The sequence below is a fragment of the Melanerpes formicivorus genome, unplaced genomic scaffold, assembly GCF_026170545.1.
Source record: "Melanerpes formicivorus ecotype bairdi unplaced genomic scaffold, bMelFor1.0.p_v2 SCAF_3, whole genome shotgun sequence".
Classification (NCBI taxonomy): Eukaryota; Metazoa; Chordata; class Aves; order Piciformes; family Picidae; genus Melanerpes; species Melanerpes formicivorus.
The window spans coordinates 19,880,954-19,902,123 of record NW_027142355.1 but is presented as its reverse complement, the minus strand read 5'-3'; the positions used below and the strand labels follow the sequence as shown (position 1 = coordinate 19,902,123).

At 45.2% G+C, this 21,170-nt stretch overlaps 1 protein-coding gene across 5 annotated transcripts in view; it reads right to left on the bottom strand.

Annotated features, from left to right (window-relative positions):
• Positions 1-21,170, bottom strand: part of FRMD4A (FERM domain containing 4A) — a 306,449-nt gene that overhangs the window by 38,797 nt on the left and 246,482 nt on the right. For all 5 annotated transcript variants that reach the window (XM_068168119.1, XM_068168108.1, XM_068168113.1 and 2 more), the window contains exons 9-12: positions 20,204-20,269; positions 19,463-19,520; positions 17,716-17,802; positions 2,548-2,624 (exon numbers count right to left, since the gene is read on the bottom strand). In XM_068168119.1, the coding sequence (XP_068024220.1) occupies positions 2,548-2,624; positions 17,716-17,802; positions 19,463-19,520; positions 20,204-20,269 (288 nt within the window). The remainder of the gene's footprint in view (positions 1-2,547; positions 2,625-17,715; positions 17,803-19,462; positions 19,521-20,203; positions 20,270-21,170) is intronic.

Below are 21,170 nucleotides of genomic sequence, written 5' to 3'. Positions count from 1 at the left end.
CCCGGATGCACAGAACAGTAGCTGATGGTCCTAATGAGGATGGGTGCTGGGCTGTCTCATCCCAGTCACTGGACAATAAATGAAGGTTGTGCTGGGAGGTACTCTTCAAGCTGAGGCTGGAAAGGGGGACTCTTCAAGCTGAGGCTGGAAAGGGGACCTGACTCTGGATGCTTTATGTTGGTTTTAGGGACAGAAACCACTGCAGCACATTGGCATGTAAAGCTCTAAGGTTTTAGGGCACTCAAACATGGGTGGAAGTCTGAATTCTGATGCCATCCTATTCTGGTCAAATGCAGTTGCTCCTTTTGAACTCTCAGAAACACACTGCAAGCCATCCATCTTCTCATCCTAAAATGAGCAACTTCATTTTTTTTTCTTCTTTTCGTTTTGGGACACGTTTCCCATCAAAACTTGGCAGTGCTGGATTACTGGTTGGACACTGATCTTAAAGGTTTTTTCCAATTTATTGATTCTATGAAAGCTGCAGACCCTGTTAGAAGGTCTGCAGACATAGCTGGTAAGAGCTGTGGACTTGCTCCTTAGAGCTGTCTCCTGGAGACCTGTGGCCCATTGGTGTTTTTCCTATGAATTCCCTCTACACATGCCACATGCACTATGGAATGAACCCTGTCAATACCCCCTAAAATGAATAATTTATCTCCTTTACGGAGTAAGTAACCACAATGAAGAGAGGTTAAATGGCTTTTTAAGGACAGGAAGCCATAGACAGAAGCAGGACTTAAAAACATACATTGTGCTGCCTAGCCCTGGCCACAACCATGGAGCCATGCTTGCACTCCTGCCAAGTGTGGCTTTGCTGACTCAGGCTCTGGTTTGGCTACACAGAGAGGAATGTACTGTGTTGGCTACTCCTCCTCTTCCACACACTGAACAACTCCTCACAGGAGTCCATCCCACTTGGCTGGGAGACTACAACCCTATCTGGATTCCCACCACAACACTGCAATATGCCTTGCTGTTTTATAGCCAGAGTACCAGCTCAGCCTGGATGGTGGTACTCTCTGGACACAAAAATCAACCAAATTAATTCCCTTTTAGTGAGAAAGTACCAGGCTGACAACCTGGGACCTGATTTTGTCCTCCTGGTGTTAATTCAGAGAAACTACACAATGGAATTAAGAAGTGGAAGCTCTTCCGTGTCAGTAATTCCTATCATCCAAGCACAAATGAGACAGAAGAATTTCCTCTGCACGGTCTCATTTCATGCATGACATTAAGTTGCAAATATCATCACAATTGTTATGTCCCAGAGGTATTTGCTTGCTTTTCCTTACAATTGCTGCTTCCCACAAACAGCCAGCCTTGGTGTTTAGGGACTTCTCATTGATGGTTGCTTGTAACACGTGTTTCTGACACCTTGCCCACTGCTGGATGCTCAGAGGGGGATGGAGTGCACCACCCTCAGCTCATGCTGCTGAAAGATCTCCCAGTATATTCTTAGTTTTGGGAATCTCCTCCACTAGATTTCATGCAAATATTTACAAGCTTAATATTAAGCAGCTGCCTCAAGGCCCTGGTGACCTGGAGCTACACAACAATAGGAACTGCTCTACACAGCTTCTGCTTTACCAAAATGCACCTATGGAGCCAGGCACCATTTGTACTGGTGTGACTGTGTTTAGATCAGGGTAAAAAAAGCACAGAAACTGCATGCAAAATTCCCTTAAGAAAAGTACATATATTAGTACATAGATCAGCATGGGAAACAGGTGAAACAGGATCACAGCTGAGCAATCAGCAAAACACACAACTACCAGCAGCACATCAAATCAGCCTGAGAAGAGAGCTGGTTTCCATCAGTTGTAGTCATACTTACTTTGCAAGTGGGACATTGTTTTTAGTGAGCACACCTTAAAGAGCAACATACACACTGGTCACTGCAGTAACTATCCACTGAGGCAAACGAGCAAGGGGTGAAGAATGCACTGATTAGATGCAGCGCAGTCACTTGAACTCACTCTCTCCCACGTTAGGTTTCTTAAGCAAAAAAAAAAAAAAAAAGACTCCCGTGCCAAAAAGACTGATGGGCTTTCATCCAGCCTGCCGGTAAACCTCTGGTACCCTGCCATTCCTTTCAGCTGCACTACTGAATATTTATTTACAAGGAAGCGTGTGAGTACAAAACCTGGCGCCCATCTTCAGGCTCCAAAGTGCAACACGGGGACAAGGCAACTCTCCTTTCACGCACGGGGGTTGATGGCACTGCAGCCGGGGTACAGGATCTATGCTGCCCCGGGGCTCAGAAGGTGCCAAAAGAGAGGAGGGGGGGATAAAATACCAGTAGGAGCCAAGGGGAAACAAATCCTCAAAACCAGCCACCCGAACCCAAAATATCCCGCTGAAAGGAAGCGGCAGCCCCTGGCTTTGGCACCCGTGGCCCCTTGCTTTCGGGTTCCCCACCTACAAAGCATAGCAAGTCTCACACAGCGTCACGGCCAGCGTCGCTTCCCACGACCCGGCTCGGCGTGGCTCAGCACGGCAAAGCCTGGCTCTGCGTGGCTTAACCCGGCTCGTCTCGTCGCTCACCTGCGCGGGTCGTGCACCTCCACCGAGAACTTCTTCTCGCGGAAATAGAGGTTCTCCAGCTGCCTCCATTGGAAGATCTGCGGGGAGAAGAAATGGGTGAGGCTCCTCGACGAACACCCTCACGCTGCCCGCCGCGCCGCTTCCTCCCGGCGCTGCGGCGGGGCTACCCCGCTCGGCTTCGCTCCGCCCCGGCTCGGCCCCGCGTCCCGCCCGCGTCCTCCGCCCCGGACCTTGGGGCAGCCCCGAGGGCGGGAGGCTCCTTTCGTCGCGGCCCTTGCCGTCTGCTGCGGGCTGGGTGCCGGGGGGCAGCGGGGAGGGGGCGGTTTCACGTTGCAGAACTTAGTACAGTATAAAGACATGCAAGCCACAGGAAAAATGGGATTCGATTGTTTTTTTCCTTGTAATGCCATGTTCCTGCTTCTGCTGCTAGGCTGCCCTGTCTGGACATCTCCTTACAGTATCCAGATAAAATCAGTGCTGTCACCGAGGGGCAAACTGAGGCATGACGTACTCATGGGAGTAAAATGGAGGTCTCCTGGGTGGTGGCTGCATGCCCTCATCCCTGAGTCAGCATGGGTCAGCCCTGGGGGGGTCTCTGCCTGTCGGCTGAGTGTTCAGGCTCCTGGGCAGTGAGATGTGCTTACATGGTCTCTATACCCCACACCTGTGCCCTGAAATAGCCCTCGTCCCCCAGGCAGGAGGGGAGACCGACCACAGAAGCAGCACAAAGGATGGGGTGACTGCAAAGCTTTGCAGTCAGCTTTGCAAATCACCACACCATCACTGCCACAGATGGGTCCACCACCGCCTCCTCCTTACAAATGAGTAAGCCAAAATCCAAACCCTGGCTTTCAGGCTGCTATTCCACAAGGAGGAGGCAGCCTTTAACTTCTGGTCATCTCACAGTTCAGCTTTCCTGAACTGCCCCTAGCGAACAGCCTAACTTGGGGAGTGTAACCTTGCCACTAGGGAGCAGAGCCAAGAAGACTTTTCCTGGATCATACTCCTTCTCCCACTACCAGCAGCTTCTGTGCAGTTCCTTTCCTACCCCCAAGGAAGGCGCTGCCTCCTGCCACTCCAAGATAAGCCACTTGCCAGTGTCAGCGCTCTGGAAATAAGTAAACAGGAGGAGTAATTTGATTTGCACTGATTAAGCTGCTGGTGGAGGTGAAATCTAAAAAACAAAATAAGCACAAACACAAAGTGTTCTCCTCACTAGTATTTCAGTGCAGCAAAACTAAAAATATTTGTGTTTGTAAAAGTTTCCAGCCAAGAGGTGTTTTGGTTTTTTTCTCTTAAGAGCTGTTTGGAAGGAAGGGTGGTGAAAGGCAGGCACCAAGCTGCCCCATACTCTTGGGCTTTCTGCATTGCAGAGAGGTATGGGGAGAGGAAGGAGGCTAGGAGGGCTGGGGAGCTTGAAGGGGTGTCTTTAGGGGATTATTTTATTCATCCACTGGAAAAAAAATCACTAAGAAAAGTTTTAATCTCCAAGCAAAGTGCAGAAGTACTTGCTGTTTTACCCACTGAGGCAGAATAGACGGGGGTGAAAGGGTTAAGCTGGGAGCTGAGGCCTGAAGTGAAGTCTGTCTCCTCTGCAATCACCCAGCTTCAAAGGCACAAAAAGGAAGTTTGGGGTCTAAACTCCCACAGACAACAACTAGGGTCAAGCCTGAGAGTGCCATGTGGGCTGCCAAAATCATCCCTCTGTGCTTCCAGATGCCCGTCCACAAGACGGGGAGGGTAGTGTGGTCGTGCAGCACGGCATGTGCAGAGGACTGTTTGGGAGGCACTCAGACATGTGGAACGCATAAGAGTCTGAAAAAACAGCAGATCACACCCTTCAGAAAATATCACTCTGTCCCTGGGTCCCCTGTTGTCATTTCTGACTAGAGTGTGGTGCAGCAGGAATTTGAAACCCTTTTTGAAGCTGCTGGCAGCTGCTCTCCTTGGATGCTCTCCTTCACATCCTCCTCCCTCAAACTCTGCAGGACTGTCCCCTGTGCTTGGATCCATTCCTACTTTGTCCTCTCTGCTACCAAACCTCACCGTGCTCAGTTTGTTCACTGCAGCTCTGTTTCCCTTCGACGATTAACTCCAACTGTCCAAACATACAGGACTCTGGGGGAGCTGTTCAAATGCCTGAACGTAGGCATCAAGTGCCATTTTCTGTGCCCTGGGGTCCCCTGCCTGGCCCTGGCTGCTGCCCCAGGAGGGTCTGGTACCACATCTGCCAGCCCCACACAGATGACTTGGATCACTACCAGTGCCTAAAATGACATTAGACACCTACATTTTTGGCACCAGGGCAGCTTCCTAGATCACCGAATCTTTATATTTTCTTTGTTTTTCTTGGTAGAGTGCTGAAGGAGGTAAATCCAGCCTCTTGGGAGGTAGGGTGTGAAATTGACCCCACAACCTGAATTTGTGTCTTTTTTTTCCCATGGCCCATGTTCTGCACTCCGTTTGCTCCACTGATACTATTCTGCAACCTCCCATTCCTCTTGCCCACATTGATGTGAGAGATACCAACCTTCCTGTACATAAGGAATCCAATCTTCAAAACTGTGAATACCCACAAGAAAGAATCCTATTTTTCTGTTAGCCAGTCACAAGCCCTCAGGGAGGAACAAAGCCAGACCTAATGTCAGCAAGCTGCTCCTTTCACCAGTTGCCGAGCTTACGTAATTTCAAATTGATGTTGTTAATGCAGTGACAGATGCACAAGGTGCCATTAGTAGGTCTTCTTAAATGGAAGCATAATTTTTACCCATCAAGATCCTTTTGCCACACTGGTGCTTGCAGCCTTCACTGGGGAATAAGAGCCACAGCAGGGAGCTGGTTGTAATTTCAACAGCCTTGTGGAAACGCATCAACAACAGATGTGTGCTGGTTTGGGGCTTGTCTGAGTCAATGCTGCCATGCTCAGGCAGGTTCACCTCTTCCTGTACTGAGGCTGCATCTAGTTTTGGGTTATTTGACTTATGATCATGTTTGATTAATTTGCAGGACTAAACCCAACATCTGCCTTTGTGGGTGGGACAATTCATATTGTCTTTACTGGAGTTTATTAGGGGTATAATGACAAATGGTACCTCACAGCAGGGACTGGGAGAGCATCTCCCTTAACACACTGCAAATGAGGCTTAGGAGAAAGTCACTTAGTAATAGAAGCTGAGAACAGAGCTCCCCAGCCCTTGAGTAGCTGCCTTCACTCAGAGCTTACAAACAAGGAGACAATTAGTGGTGCTTGTGGTGCGCTGAGTTTCTGTGATGTGGTGGTTTGCCCACTGGGATCTTGTCTGAGGTCAGCAGTCCATTTCAGATCATGCAGCACTGGGCAGCTTTCAGATGGGAACAATTTTTGGTAGTGGCCATCATTACAGGCTGCACATGAGATCATTTAATCTTCTGTAGACACTTCAGGAAGTCTCTCTGAGACTGGCTTTAGAGCACAGCTGCACACTCCCACATGCATGTGGAAGGGAAAGGGGCTACTCAAAGAGAAGAAAATAATTACCCTTATTCCCTCCTCCTCTGGGGGAACTATTCCCACCATGGGCTCTGTTCCATCATGTCAATAAAACCGGACTCAACACTAGCACTTGAATTTTCTAGACAGCTTATCAACCCACATATGCTGGAGGGAAAAATTGTTCCCCATTGGACCATGTGTGCTGTTTAAAATGTGTTGTGGGTGGGGAGGCTATGGTGAGGAAGCAAAGTGCCAGAAATGGCTTTTCTGCAAAGCTGGCAGCTTAGAAAAGGAGCCAGAGGAGAGATCTGAGTGCTGCATGGTGCACTGCGGAGAATTCAGGTGCAAGCTACAGGAATTTTCTCATTGGAATCCCCTTCCAAGAGACAGGCACGCTTGCCAGGTACTAGATGTTTGTGACTAATTACAGAGAGCTGCAGTCAAAGCCCTTCAGACTGCAAGCTTCTTTTGTGAGCACACTTGTGGTCTGCTGGCAGCTCCCTAATTAAGCTGAATCTGGAGGGAAGGAGGCCCAGGGACCTGCAATCTTTTCAGCCATGTGAGTCTGAAGAAGGTTTTTACCATTTTTACTGACCGTGGGGCTGGTGTGGTGGTGTCTGCACACAGCAGGAGGTAGGGTCAACATAAAAGCATCTGAACAATGCCAGAGACTCCTGATAAAGAAGGGAGGGTGTTTTGTGAATGACACACAGGAGTGTTTCTGGCTTGGTCACTCTTGTCCTGGGTGACCTGGACTTCACTGAGGTGTTGGGAGCTGAGTCAACTGTGCTAGGCACTGGGCTTTGCTCTGTGCCTTTGTGCTTGGGAAGCCTTGTCTGAACACTGATCAGAGGGACCATGCCATACATTTGGAAACCCTTGGCAGCAATGAGGCTTTTGCTGTCTCCTGTGTTGGCCTATGGCTGAAGAGCAAGACAGAGGGTGGCTGAAAGGGCAGAACTGGTGGTTGGGACACAGTGCTCTCTGAATTATGTTTCATAGAGAAACATGTCCAAATAGAACATTTTGGAATAATTTTCAAGCTTCTCTATCCTGGGGTTGAGGTACTGGGTCCTTGATACTGTCTTCTGCTTTCTGTGCCAAAAGAGCTGGACTTGGCACTGAACTGGACAGTGTGCACTGTGGCTGGATGACCCTGTGGGGACAGTGTGAACTGCTTTGCATTGTGTCTATTAAGAACCAGATATGAATGCCCAGGTATTTGGTGTCTTGTTTTCCTTCCCTTTCCTGTGTGCATGTCTTCACATGAAGGACCTGAGATGGAGCAAAAGCAGAATGGGGTTACTCAGTGCTGCATACACTCTCAGGGGTTTCAGATATCAGGCTTGGTGGCTGTTCAGAATGAAATGGTTTGCAGAAGTCTACAGAGGATCTACCAGCAGGATCTACTGCTCTTGTTGTTGACCTAAAGGGGGGTTACAAAGGAGATAGTGAAAGACTTTTCTCAGTGGTCTTCATTAAATGTGGACTGTGGACACAGGTTGCTGGGCTGCAGCAAGGGAAATTCTGGCTAGATATATAAAAAGACCCTCAAACCCACAGCAATCAGTGAAGGATGACAAACACTAACCTGATCAAACTCTGAAGCTGTCCCTGATTTAATTGAAGTTGGCCTTTTCTTTAGTTCTAAGCATCTAATAAATGACCAACTGTAATTGCTGTTGGACTCAGTGACCTATATGATGTCTCCCAGTTCTTCGAGTCTTGCAGCTTCAGAGATGATTAATGCCTTGCTAAGTCAGACTATGCAGAAATGTATAGATTATCACCCAGGCTGGATGCTGTTGAAAGGCTTTTAGGAAAGGCAGGGCAATAATGTGCCACATTTCTAACAGCCCAAAATGAAACCCCTTCCATTGCCTATGCTAGGGGCAAGGGCCAACCCTGGATGACATCCCAGTCCTAAAACTGGTACTAAACAAAGGAACTAACCAATGACAGTATATGCATGAAACTACAAACTCCCAACTCTCGTTTTGCTGTGTAAAGGCAAAACAAACATAATAAAAAATTCCTCTTCAGAAATATAATTCACTCTACTGAACAAACCAGTGAGCAAAATTCTAGAGGTTGAGTTATGCAGGAGGTCAGGGGGTAGGTTATGAACAGTCCCTTTTTGGTCTTAAACTCTATGAAAATCACAGCTCCAGCATAGTCAATGGCAGTTTTGTCCCAGTGATTTCAGTGGGACCATGGTTTCCGGACATGGATTTGTGTTCCGCCTCAAGCCAACCCTGCTGCCATCAATCATACCTCTGTCAAACTGGTTGAGTGAATGAGGAGGGATTTGGTCCATGCAGAGCAGCACCATCCTAGCTTAAACAAATGGGCTCTTGTTTCAGGGGCAGATTTACCAAGAGATTTCTGTGGGTTGTCACCTGTGAATTAGTGTGACCTGTTGCTGAGGGTGCCCCGGGTCATGAGATGCGGCTGCACCATAATTTAGCCTTCCATCCTGCCACACTTCCATTAATTCCTGTATTCCTATTAGTTTGGGGTATTTTTTGTTGTCGTTGTTCATTCAGTTCCAAAACAAAACAGTGAAAAGGTTTCCTGTGCAATTTGATCTGGGAAACAACCACACCAGTGATCTTCCCAGAGGCTTGCCGTCCTCCTGCCATGGAATGAGAGAGCGACTTGGCTAAGCAGGACTTTCAGAGTCTGTCAGCAATCCCAGCTCACTATCTAATTAATTCTTCCCCTCAGGCTTCAGGACTCTTTTTTTGCCAAACAGACAAACAATTTCTGGTCCAATTTGAGATCCCTTTTACTGTGTGCTGTTCTCATGGGACCACACTAACCCAACAGATATTTCTGGCTTGACCAAACAGAAATTTTGTCTAGATCTATGTAATCACCACCCTGCATTCATCTCCATTATGAAGAGACAATTCCCTATTAAATTTCAAAATGATTTATTGGCTCAGAGAGGCAGAAAAGCATCAGATCACAGAAGGAAGATCTGGACAAAGCACTATTTGTCTACATAATGCAACTTGGTATTTGTGTCTATAACTGTATACAGACTGGGAGATCAGTCTTTGACTTATACACAGCTGAATCCACCTTCCCTGCACATCTAATTCTGGTAGATGCTGTTGGATATTACATTGCTGTCACCATGCTGAATGTGTCCAAATCAATAGCTCTATGGAGAACATTTTTTCCCCCTGATTCTTGTAAGTTAATTTTTCTGCCTTTTATCCTCTGCAAGCAAATCAAAGTGCCTAGATATTTCTGCATTGAAGATCTCTCCTTTCTGATGTAATATATTATGTATTAGATAAAGAATGCTAAGCCTATAACCTGTGAATAATTTATGCCACCCACCATTCCTGCTACTTTCTTTCCTAAGGATCCCCTTGTCTTCTCTAATGGCATGACTAAAGCACTTCTATATCTTGGGACCAAAACACAGGAACCACCATCCGCACCCCACACTGCTACAACCATGAACACACATAGAATCATAGAATTATAGAATGGTTTGGGTTGGAAGGGACCTTTAGGCGTCATCTAGTCTGACCTCCCTCCAGTAAGTAGGGACATCCTCAACTAGATCTGGGTACTCAGAGCCCCATAAAGCCTGACCTTGAGTGTCTCTAGGGATGGGGCCTCTACCGCCTCCCTGTGCTACCACCCTAGGAAAGAACTTCTTAATAGTATCATAGTATCATAGTATCAGTCAGGGTTGGAAGGGACCACAAGGATCATCTAGTTCCAACCCCCCTGCCATGGGCAGGGACACCCCACACTACATCAGGCTGGCCACATCCTCATCCAGCCTGGTCTTAAACACCTCCAGGGACGGGGCCTCGACCACCTCCCTGGACAACCCATTCCAGGGTTTCACCACTCTCATGGTGAAGAACCTCCTCCTCACATCCAGCCTGAATCTCCCCACCTCCAGCTTCATTCCATTCCCCCTAGTCCTATCACTACCTGAGATCCTGAGTAGTCCTTCCCCAGCCTTCCAATCTAAATTTACCCTTCTCTTGCTTAAAACCCTTGCCCCTTGTCCAAGTGCTACATGGTCCTGTTGTGTGACTAAAAGCACTCCTGTGATGTTGTATGACCTCATACAGGCTGCCCCCATATGATATGCAGCAATCCCACATACATGGCAATGGTCTGCAATGCCTGACCTTCTGAGCCTCCTGTCCATGCCACTGACTTAAAGATGCCTCATATTTGTATCCACTGAATACCTGGGTCTCTTCCTGGCTTCATCTGGTGATAGAAGTGTTCAGGCCTCTGGAGCAGAGTCCTGATGAACTAAGCGACAGCATTTGAGGAGGGTGGGGCACATGGGGAGCCTGCTGCCACTTTAGAGCCAAGCACAAGTGCTTGAAGAGGCTTCAGTCTCACTCCAGATCTCCACCCTAACTCCAGGGCACTGAGGTCCAATTTGTTTCACTTTGTCCTGTCAGAATGATTGTCTTTGTGCCTTGTTGAAGTTCCTGCTGTGCTCTGCAGAATCATGTAAGACTTGGCTGCTGCTTTTATAGACAATTACACTTTAAGATTGGAATATGACAAAGCAGTTAGAGCAAGGGACTACTCCTATATTTAATGGTAGCCATGGGCTTGACATGGCTGGATCAGGGGATGGAATGTCATGCTGTAGCCTTTGTGAGTGTACATTCTTACAGAAAGCCCTGGGGACTCTATGCCTGATAGTATCACCACAGTACACATACACCAAAACACCACAATAATGCTATTTTCCTTATAAAACAGTGGTGCCTTATATTATAGATTAATGTTTACAAGCATTATAGTTGATCAAGCTACTTATTTACCTGGATAATGGAAACTGAGGATAACTATTCTATGATTTTAAGAAGCTGTTTTACGTAGACAATCTACCTGGTGGTCTGAGATCAGCCCTGTTTGGGAGAAACAGCTGAAGCAAGCTTTTACTAGCTTGTCTGTGAAAGAGAAGAAGTGGTGATAATAACTCATAATGTTAATTCATCCTGGTTCAACCATGGCAAATTCCATGCAGTCAAATACCTTCCATCTTGTTCCAAGCTATGGAACCCCTTGTCTTGCTCCATAAGTTACTGTGTAGGTTAATGGCAGTTTCTTTCTGTGTCTGCGGTAAGTTATGCAGCCGGCACCCATACCCAGCTCTTTTAGCTGTACTGTAGGATACTGATGATGGGCCAGATAGTGAATGGGATTGGGAGGTTACCACATTTTTGGCTGGGTTTTGCTGAGGTCTGATCCCTTCTCTGGAGCAGTTTCCTTCCCGGCCACATAATTATGCCAGCATGACTGAGGAAAAGGTCTAGGAGAGGGAACGAGCAGTGGTGGCAGGCTTGCAATGGGGGAGGAAGATGGTGAGGGCCACTTCAGCTGCTGCTGCTGCCAAAAGCCATGTTCACTGAATGACAGCCCAGTGGCATGTCCAGCTGTGTCCCAAGAAAATCCTCAGTGTCAAGAACAAAACCCTGCTTTCTAGCCCAAGTGCTCTGACATATTATTTCACAAAGTAAGGCACAGAGTTGTAGGTGCTGAAAGGGGAAGGGCCTGGTGATGGATGGTAGACACCCCAAATCCAATGCAAGCAGCAGCAAAACCAGGTGCTTGTGAGAACATGGTCTCCTGTGTAACAGCTATGGAATAAGACTGAAACTACGGCTGCTCTTCATCAGTCACAGGTCTGGGCTTTACATTTTGATATGGAAGGAAACTGGGTGAGCAACTTCCTTCTGTGAGAAGAAAGAGCATGGTAGGGAACTTTGCTTTGTATGTCTCACACCTCCAGTGCTCCATATTTCCAAATACAAAGCCCAGACTGAATTACTGCACTATAAAATGAGTTGAACCCACTGTGACCTGAAGACTGGTTCAGTTTTCAGCCAAGTCCATAATCCAAAGAGCATGAATGATCAGCAACGGGAAAAGAAATAAAAGTGCTGACCAGAAGTAGTCAGCAGTTAGTCCTTAACAGTCAGCTAATCCTAGTGAATAATTTATTACAGCAATGCCACTGAGATTCCACTATCTTTTAAGCCAGTATTTCCTGGAAATGTTTTCTGCTCCTCTTGTATCATTTGCAAATTTGAAATCTTTTATCCCTGTCTGCAATGCTATGATATTTGCAAAGGTCTTAAGAAATTATGCCATTCCATGAAGAGCCCACTTATACTGTCTCTGATGTCACTTGATTCTGGATGCTCTAGAGAAAGGGCAGCTCTCTGTGAGTATATCCTGTGGCTCAGTGGCATGCCAGTAAGGAGTATTACACATGCTCTGTGCCTCTGACAACAGAAACCAGCGTGCTGCCAAATCAAACATGCTCCTTGGACGTGATGTGTTATCACCTCTCCTGTTCAAACCCAACCAATTAAATGTTAAAACTGTAGACAGAGCATCACACTTTTGGTCCTATCTTCAACCCTTCAAAGCTCATGACCTCTGTTGTATCATGTAGCAAGAAGTTATGCAGTTGAATTGGTCTCCCTGTAAGTGATTTGAATGTCATGGGTTTTTTGCCTTTTTGACTGTCCCCATGTTCTATGATCAGTCAGGATAGAGACCAATTTGTCAGCATCCTCCTCCCCATCGTTCACCAGATTCTATCCATTTCACATCAATCCCTCCTTTATGGGTTTTTAAGTTACTGGTCTGTCATTCCTTCACCACAGGAAGCACAAGTTTAACCACTCCATCAGTGCAATTACTGACTTCACAATGCTTCATTATGCCCTAAGGCAGAGAGGATCTCTATTTGTTCTGCAATAAAGCTTCTCTTAATTAGGTTATTGCTCCTCCTGTGTAAATATCTCATTTTGCCTCTGGAGTTGGGAAAGTTGACTCTATCTCTTGTTGTTTGGAAAAGGCCAGGTGTTATCACACAGCAATCTTTCACTTTCTGGACACAATTAATGTGCTGAATACTTTGCTCATGCTGTTGACAAGCAGGTGGTTTCTCTCTGATCAGCCACTTAAAGCTACTGATTTTACTTGTGCTTGGTATTGCTTGGTGGGATGGGTCCAACCCCAACCATGGTTTTACGTGTTTAAAAGGAAAGTCAATCCATTACTATTGGTTTGGATTCACAACAGTATTAATTAATACAAATTAAATTCTTCCATAATGAGAATTGTGGAGATGTTATAAAAAGGGACAGAGAGTTTTCATAGCATGACTCATGTCATCTCAGAGAAATGCTAAAGCTGGAAAGAAATTACAGAAGCTAATGTTTGGCTATCACAAAGAAAAGTTTGTCAAGCTACAGTTGAGTTTCAGGATGCCTCACATTTTGTCTTGTTTCCAAAACTCTTTAATCCCCTCGGGTTCTCTTCAGTCAACCAGAGAATGCAAACAGTGATAATGTTGTTGAGTCTGAGAAAAAGGTTCACCTTACATTTTGTTGCCACTAGCTTTCTGTGGAAAAAAATGAGATAACACTACATAGGAGTGCTTCTTGCAAAACAACTGAATGCTACTGCACTCTCCTTTAAGGTTATTTTATTTTAGGTGACAAGTTAAACAATACCTCTGTCTGTTTATTTGTCATATGGAAGTCCTTTGGCTGACTTTGTTAATCATTCATTCTTCAGCTTGGAGTTAAATGTTTACTAACTGTTAAACTGTGTGCACTAGAAGATGCCTTTGGGCTCTTAAGTCAGTGGGAAAACCAGCAGAACAGACATGCTTAGTGCTACTACAACTGCTTGGGCACGCTGGTCTCACAGGTCCTGGCTGTGCTGCTTCTGCTTCATGCACAGGTCTCTGAGGATGGAGTGGGGTTACATCCCTACCTGATGGCTAAAATGAAAAAACACCACTCACAGACAATACAGCCTCATAGGGGCCTGCAGTGCTTGCTCTGTCTTTCCAATTGCTCTGCATTGCAGGCAAAAGAACAAACCCCAGTGACCCTTCTCTGAAAATGGTGGTTTTGGTCACTACATCCTGAGCAGCTTGTGGAGCATGGTACTGGCACATCCTGTCTGAAGACCTGGCTGCAGAGAATTTGGTTTATCATGAATATTGGAGGTGCTGACCCAAGGTGGGTAAAGCCCTGCAAGACAATGACTACTTTTTGTTGTGCTTTTTTTAGAAACACCAAACCTTGATGGGCCTTTTCTCTTCACAGGGAAGCAAAGTCTGACACATAAGGAGATAGCTTCTGCCTATCCTGGATATTGTGGGCTGCTGCTATAAAAATGACACTGGTTCTGCAAGCCACTACTAAACTTGTGAATGCCTCAGCATGTGGTTAGCAGGACACACTTAAAAATCCATTCTCCTTGTCCAGCTGCAGTGATGGATTTTGTGGGTATACTGAAACTTGTGCATTTATTTAATATCTAAGAATGAACAGCTGTCAGATCATAACTGATACAGCTCAAATCCAAGTTTGAAAAGGCAATATTCAAGAGGAAGCCTTTGGCAGGGTTTCCTGAATCTGTAAGCTAGCCCCTGAACTTTCAGGAGAGAACAGAAAGGAGAATGGTAAGGCTCAGAGTGATGGTTTTGAGTAGCTTCAGGGCTCCCACAGAATTCAAGCATAGGCAGGAAGGAACATAAAAATAGAACCATGGAGTCAAGTCAGGCTCTGCAGCCCAGCTGCATTCCAGTTTAATAGCCCTGCATTCCCATCTGAACCACCTTGGACTAGGTGCCAGATACCCATCTCAGCCACATTCCCAGGGATGCTGGAGGACTTATGCCTGAGTAGTAATAGCACAAGCATGATCGGATTCTGGCCCTGCATTGGCCTCAATCCTGCTTTCCAGATGCACCCAGCTTGCTGACAAATCTAGTTAGTTTTCTAGAGACACATGGCTGATTTACTCCAGCAATTTAATAAAAATGTGGGTTTGACTGACTGCTAATGGGATGGCCTGAGATAGGTTCAGCTGCTTAGTGTGGGTTACAGTTTTACTTGCAAAAACAATAAGCATAGAAATCTATCTAGGATGACATAATAGAAAAACATTAAGATCTCCCTTATAAGTCAAGCAAGGTTTCTACATGCATTTAATATGTCTGTCTTGTTTTTGGCTGGTTTCTTGATACAATTTTCTGCTTGTGTTTCTTCCAGGGAGATTTATTTTTCCATTGCAATTTTTTCAGTTTGTTTCTGGCATTGGCAATGTTGCAAGAACAAAATACTAAAGATCAGAAGAGACACAATTTCTTTCCACCTCCCCCCACTAATTTTACCTTGCAGAAAGTTCAGTAAGGTTTACCCCTCTGCCTTTGCACAGCAAAGATTTAAACCAGCCCATGCTGGTATAGTGAAATGAATCTGGGAGCAGGAAAGCTCCCAGATACCAGGATTATCAAGGGCAATTTTACAATCTAATTAGTGGAGAATTAAACATTGCACCTTGCTGAGGCAGTTGAGCTGCTCTCGCCAGAGGGGTTTTACCACCTGTGTAGGGTAAGAAGTCTTTTTACTTGCTCTACAGAGGGTAAAAGCACTCTATGGAGAAATACTGAAACCTCAGCCACTCTATCCAAGCCCTGTTTATGATTTAGGCTGTGTATTTTGGAACAGCCCTACTAGCAGATGGGGGTTGCATGCATCCTGTAACAGAGAAATGATCATCTAGACTGTCCTTTCACTACTTTGGTCTCTGGATTATAGCAGTGGACAAATTCTAACCTGGAAATTCCTGCTCTCCCTTCCCACCCAAGCTTCCCTCCCAGATCTGTGACCACTTCTGTTAAGCCACAGAAGTTCTCAGTGATTTATGCATAAGGCAGCAGCACTGGTTTGGGTCTCCTGGATTTCATACATATTTTGCCGAAGCAAACCAGTAAGAGAAAATTTGCACCCTATTTTAAGGTTACACTTGCAGAAAAAGGGTAGGAGAATGCCTACTGCCTCTGATTTGAGGGGTAAATTAGTGGAAAGAGATAAAGGCTGCCCAAGATGTTATCAAGCTCTAAAACCAATGCTACAGAGGAGATCACCCTGCGTGTCTGAGAAAACAGAAGTTGAGAAAGGAGGCTTGACTATTCTAATGAAAACATCTGTCTCCTCTCTCAGAGTACCTGACCTATTTTCTTCTTTCTTCTGCTGCTCTCCACCAACCCTCTCATCCCATCAGGACTGATAGAAATTGCTATAGCCTGTGAATGGATGAATGCTGTCATGGTAGGACATTTTTTTTATTCTGAAGGCATCTTTTAAGGATGTCTTCCCTGGAGGGTTGGCACTAATGCAGGTATGTGGGTGCAAACACCTAGCCTAGACATGTTTTAAGCTGTCATGTGTGAATATGGCTTGCCCTGTAGGTAATGATTGATCCCAAATACTGGAGGGCACAGATGCTCTGTGAAGACCTCCTTACTGTCCTCATCCTTTCCTTCAATTAACAAGATCCCCCATTAACGGCTTTCAGTGAATAAAAGTTCATCAAGGCACCCATTGTCTCCTACTGCCTCCTGCTGCTGCTGTTTTGTACCAAAACCTTAAATCTGGTTTATTTTAATAGAAGATGCTACCCCTGAGCACCAGGCAGTGTTCAACTTGAACGTGACCAGAAGAGATGAAAGAAAAGAAAAGGGAACCTTGGCACAGAGAAAATGCAAGGAGAAATGCAGTGCACGAATTCAGCATTGAAACATTTGCGTCCACAGAAGAGCCGCCTGGTTGCTCCAAATCATCCTATTCTGCAGCCTGCAAACAAGCCCAAAACCTTGCCTCCTGATATCTCCAAAGGTTTGCAGTACAAGTGTTGCTGCTATCAGACTGTATGCCCACCTGCAGGACGTGCTCAGTGGCAAGCTTTTTTATATTAGATGGCATCCTAGGTAGGAAAATCAGAACACATGGGTCTGCCTAGTAGGATGAACTCAGGGGATCAAAACATTCTTCCACCCAAATGAACAGGATGTTCCTTAGCTGGATTTTTCAAGGATTTGAGATGACTGGAAAGGACTGAGACAAATCCTGATTTTCAGATGCACTGAAAGCCTCACTGCAAATAGCAATAAAGAGACCAGCATGGCTAGTCGTCACTGACCAAGCTCAGGGTTCATGATCAGATCTGTGCATGTCATGCCTCCATTTGTGAAATGTTTCAAAGTTAGATTCTTAATCAAATCAGTCACTTGGCACAAACTTTTTTTTTCTTTTTTTTTTTCCTTCCCCCCCCTCCCCCCCAGGCATGTGATGAAAGTTATCTTTTCCTGCCAGCTTGACAGTTAGTGAAACAGTTGCTTGTCAAATGTACTGCTGCTGTCAGGAAAACCATGCTGCTTTTTCTTTTTTTTTTCAATAAATGGAAGAAGTTTCCCTATTTCTTTTTCCCTGCCTCTCTCAGACCATTTCTGGCCTGACAATACACTAGCACGGGTTGGTTGAGCATGCTCAACCTGCCATAGCCAGTGGATAGAAGGCCTCCAGCACACGGCAGGATCAGTCCTGCATTTCCCATATATGTCTTATGAACCATGTGTAAAAGAAGCATAAATTGCAAGATTAAGTGCTGCCTATTTCTCCCCCATGCCACAACACTTAATACATTAAAAGATACTTCTGTCCATTAATTCTTGCAGACATTCAGACAAGTTTGAGAGAAAATCAACATCCTTCAAAATCCCATGGATCAATGCCAGCATTTAGCATATATCACGCCCTCAAATCAAGCTATAACATGCTTGGCAAGCCCAGTCCTTGAGAGAAAAGTAAACACTTTACCTTTCTTGGTTTCACTTTGTCATGGTAGTCATATTGAAAAATCCCCTTGTAGCTAAGTCCTAACCACCAAGGAATTCCCTGTTTGTCCTGGAAGAGAAAACAGAAGGAATAATATTAAATGAGATGGGGAAATGATGAAGATTTTCCAGGTTGTAATTCAAAGTGAAAATTTGTCCCTAAGTAATACCTGTTCTTGTCCTGGGTGCTGTTAAATTTACCTCTGCTGAATTTTCTCAAGTCACAAAGCTCTGTTGTGTTTAGGAGAGATCTACTTCGCTTTTGGCCATGACATAGAAAACCATTTTAAATGCATCACCATGTGATGTTACTCAAAATACTGCCAGGGAAGGTGAGGAGGTTTGACATGGGTCCCTTTTGCAGGGGTGAATCCTCTTTCTCTTCCTTGTAAATTATTCAGTCTGAACACTCAGAGATTGAAGAGGAAGGAAATCAAATCACCCAGCTGACTTGAATTATGTGCAGAGATTTTAGCATTAATCTTGGAAATGCAGCAGCAATGGGATCTGAGAGCTACCAAGTGATAAGGTCTGGCAGGCTCAGACCCAAATGTTTTCTGTCTGAGTGTGCAATAAAATGGCCTTATGGAGTAATGGCTGATATTTGATACTGGCCTCTTTGCAATTTACTGGAGACCTCAATGAAATTATATCTGTTCTGTTAATGTGATAGAAGATGGCAGGGTAAACCAAAACCCAACCCCCCAATTGGGCTGAAGCAAACCCTGTTATGTTCAGTATTTGCTGCCTTGCTGCTGCTCATAAGTACATATTGATCGTGGGAAGTTCACTTCAGTAGTTCTCCAGTGTTCACAGGTTTGAAGACCCAGCCCAATCCACCAGATCTTTCTTGATCTTGAGTAGTCCAAGAGACCTGGATTCAAATGGTGCTGGAGGCGTCCTGACCTCAGCCAAAAGACGAGGCTAATGTTTTTGGCAAAATGCCACACATTAGCAGGAACAGGCTAGAATCACCTCTCCTTGAGACAGGTTCTGTCAGATACTTGTGTTTTTATGGTACCCCATGTGTGCAAGATATTACACATGTATGATCTGTGCAGAGAGATAACAATGAAACACATCAAAACTTCAGGAGTGATAAATGAGGGAATATACTCTGGGGAGTGCAGACCTATCTTTCTTTATGTTTATTGATTTCTCTACTTTAAAAAAATAACAACTCCATTCAGCTAGTTAGGCAAGGAAGTAATAATAATATGAGAGTGGAAGATTTGGTGATAAACTGTAAGACAAAAGGAACAAGGGATTTTGTGAATGCCTGCATGAAAGCCACATAATTAGAAGGGAAGAGCTGTCTGCGGAGGGCAATGTGTTATCTGTAGAGTATTGGACAATGATTTGGCATAAAATAGGTAGATCTGTATTCATCTAACTACATCTCTGCAGTCTGGAGGTCATGGCTGGCCCTACTTAGTTGCTGACTGGGAACAGTCTGATCTCCAGAGCTGGCTGCAGCTTGTGGGCTGAACATCTCCAGCACAATAGGACTGCAAGAGCCTTATCAACAAGAGCAGGATTTTCCTCTTTAGAGCTGTGTTTACCAAACATTCACTACAGAGTTGAAATAAATTTATCCTACTACAGGAAGTGAAACCAGACTTTAGTAGCAGTGTATTGTATTCTGAAATCAGGATGGTTATTTGTCCCTCCCTCCCTCCCTCTCCAACAACAGTTTAATTCAAGAAATGAGCCTTTTTTGCAGCACATACCTTTACTGCATAATAATGCACTCCATATGTTGGGAGGGATTCTACAATGCTCATGTAACTGCAAAATAACACATAAAAGAATGACATGTCTTGGAAGCTGATAGGATGATCTGAGAAAAAGGCATTAATTATTAAATAATTAAGTACATGAGTACTTAAAAATAAATCATTTGATGAGATGGAAGACATAGTTACATATTGTGTTTACAGTCATAGTATCATAGTATCATAGTATCGTAGTATCAGTCAGGGTTGGAAGGGACCACAAGGATCATCTAGTTCCAACCCCCCTGCCATGGGCAGGGACACCCCACACTAGATCAGGCTGGCCAGAGCCTCATCCAGCCTGGGTTTAAACACCTCCAGGGACGGGGCCTCAACCACCTCCCTGGACAACACATTCCAGGGCTTCACCACTCTCATGGTGAAGAACTTCCCCCTCACATCCAGCCTGAATCTCCCCACCTCCAGCTTCATTCCATTCCCCCTAGTCCTATCACTACCTGAGATCTTGAGAAGTCCTTCCCCAGCCTTCCTGTAGGCCCCCTTCAGATACTGGAAGGCCACAATTAGGCCACCTCGGAGCCTTCTCTTCTGCAGACTGAACAGCCCCAACTCCTTCAGCCTGTCCTCGTAGGAGAGGTGCTCCAGCCCTCTGATCATCCTTGTGGCCCTTTTAAGTCCAGTATAAACACTTCCTGATAAACAACGGTCACCAAAAGTGGCTCTTATTTCACTTACTTCACAATTGCTTGACCTCTTGTCTGACCATTTAGTTTCTTGTAATGTTCAATGACTCGATCCTCACTGGAAAGGAAGATATTTTATGTTATGGCAGTACCATGACTAAGAATCTTGCCAGAAGGTGAAGAGATAATTCTGTTAACACAGTTACTGTCTGAGGGAATCAAAAGATGTCAATGAAAAGTGTTAGATAAGGGGATTTGAAGGAGCCCAGGGTAAACAAGGCAGACTCACATACTAAGGATAAAAATTAATTTCCTGGAGCTGGCTTTCTGAAATAATCTTTTCTTACTCACAAACATGGTATCCATGTATACAGATTTTTTTCCTCTCTGCATTACTGTCCTACAAATGATTCCCATGATATTTACAATGTGTGAAAAACAGATGTGTGTGAAGCTGCTCAATCTCTGCTTTGCCCTAGCTGGTGCAGCTTCCTTCCAAACCCACCAAGTTCTCTGAAAGCTAGAGAAGGTTTCAGAAACTGATGACCTGTAATAGCCCAAGCCTCACAGATTACTCCTCACTGCAACTGCACAAAATCATGTACAGGAGCACACGTAGAAGTACTCTGAAGAAATCTCTCTCAACAAGGTGATAAAGTCCTAGTGCACACAGAGGCAATGTCTATAGCAGCACATTAAACCGTGGCACACTCAGACTTAGTTCCCTTTGCTGTTAAAGTTCTGATGTGCCTTTGCAGACTTTGGGGTTATGCTGACTTTATTCCCCCAGGCAATTCCTGGCTGTGCCCTGGGAGTTAGCATGGGCCAGGGCCTACTCCCAACATTGCTGTGGAGATGAAAAGAATTTCACAGTATAGATGGATGCTCTTCCATACCAGTGGGCCTCTGTGTCACAGAACAGTTCTAGGTGTGTTTGGTACATGCATGTTTGGACATTTATCTATACAGACTAGACATTCAGCATCCAAGAGCAGATCAGAATGATGCCAATGACAGAC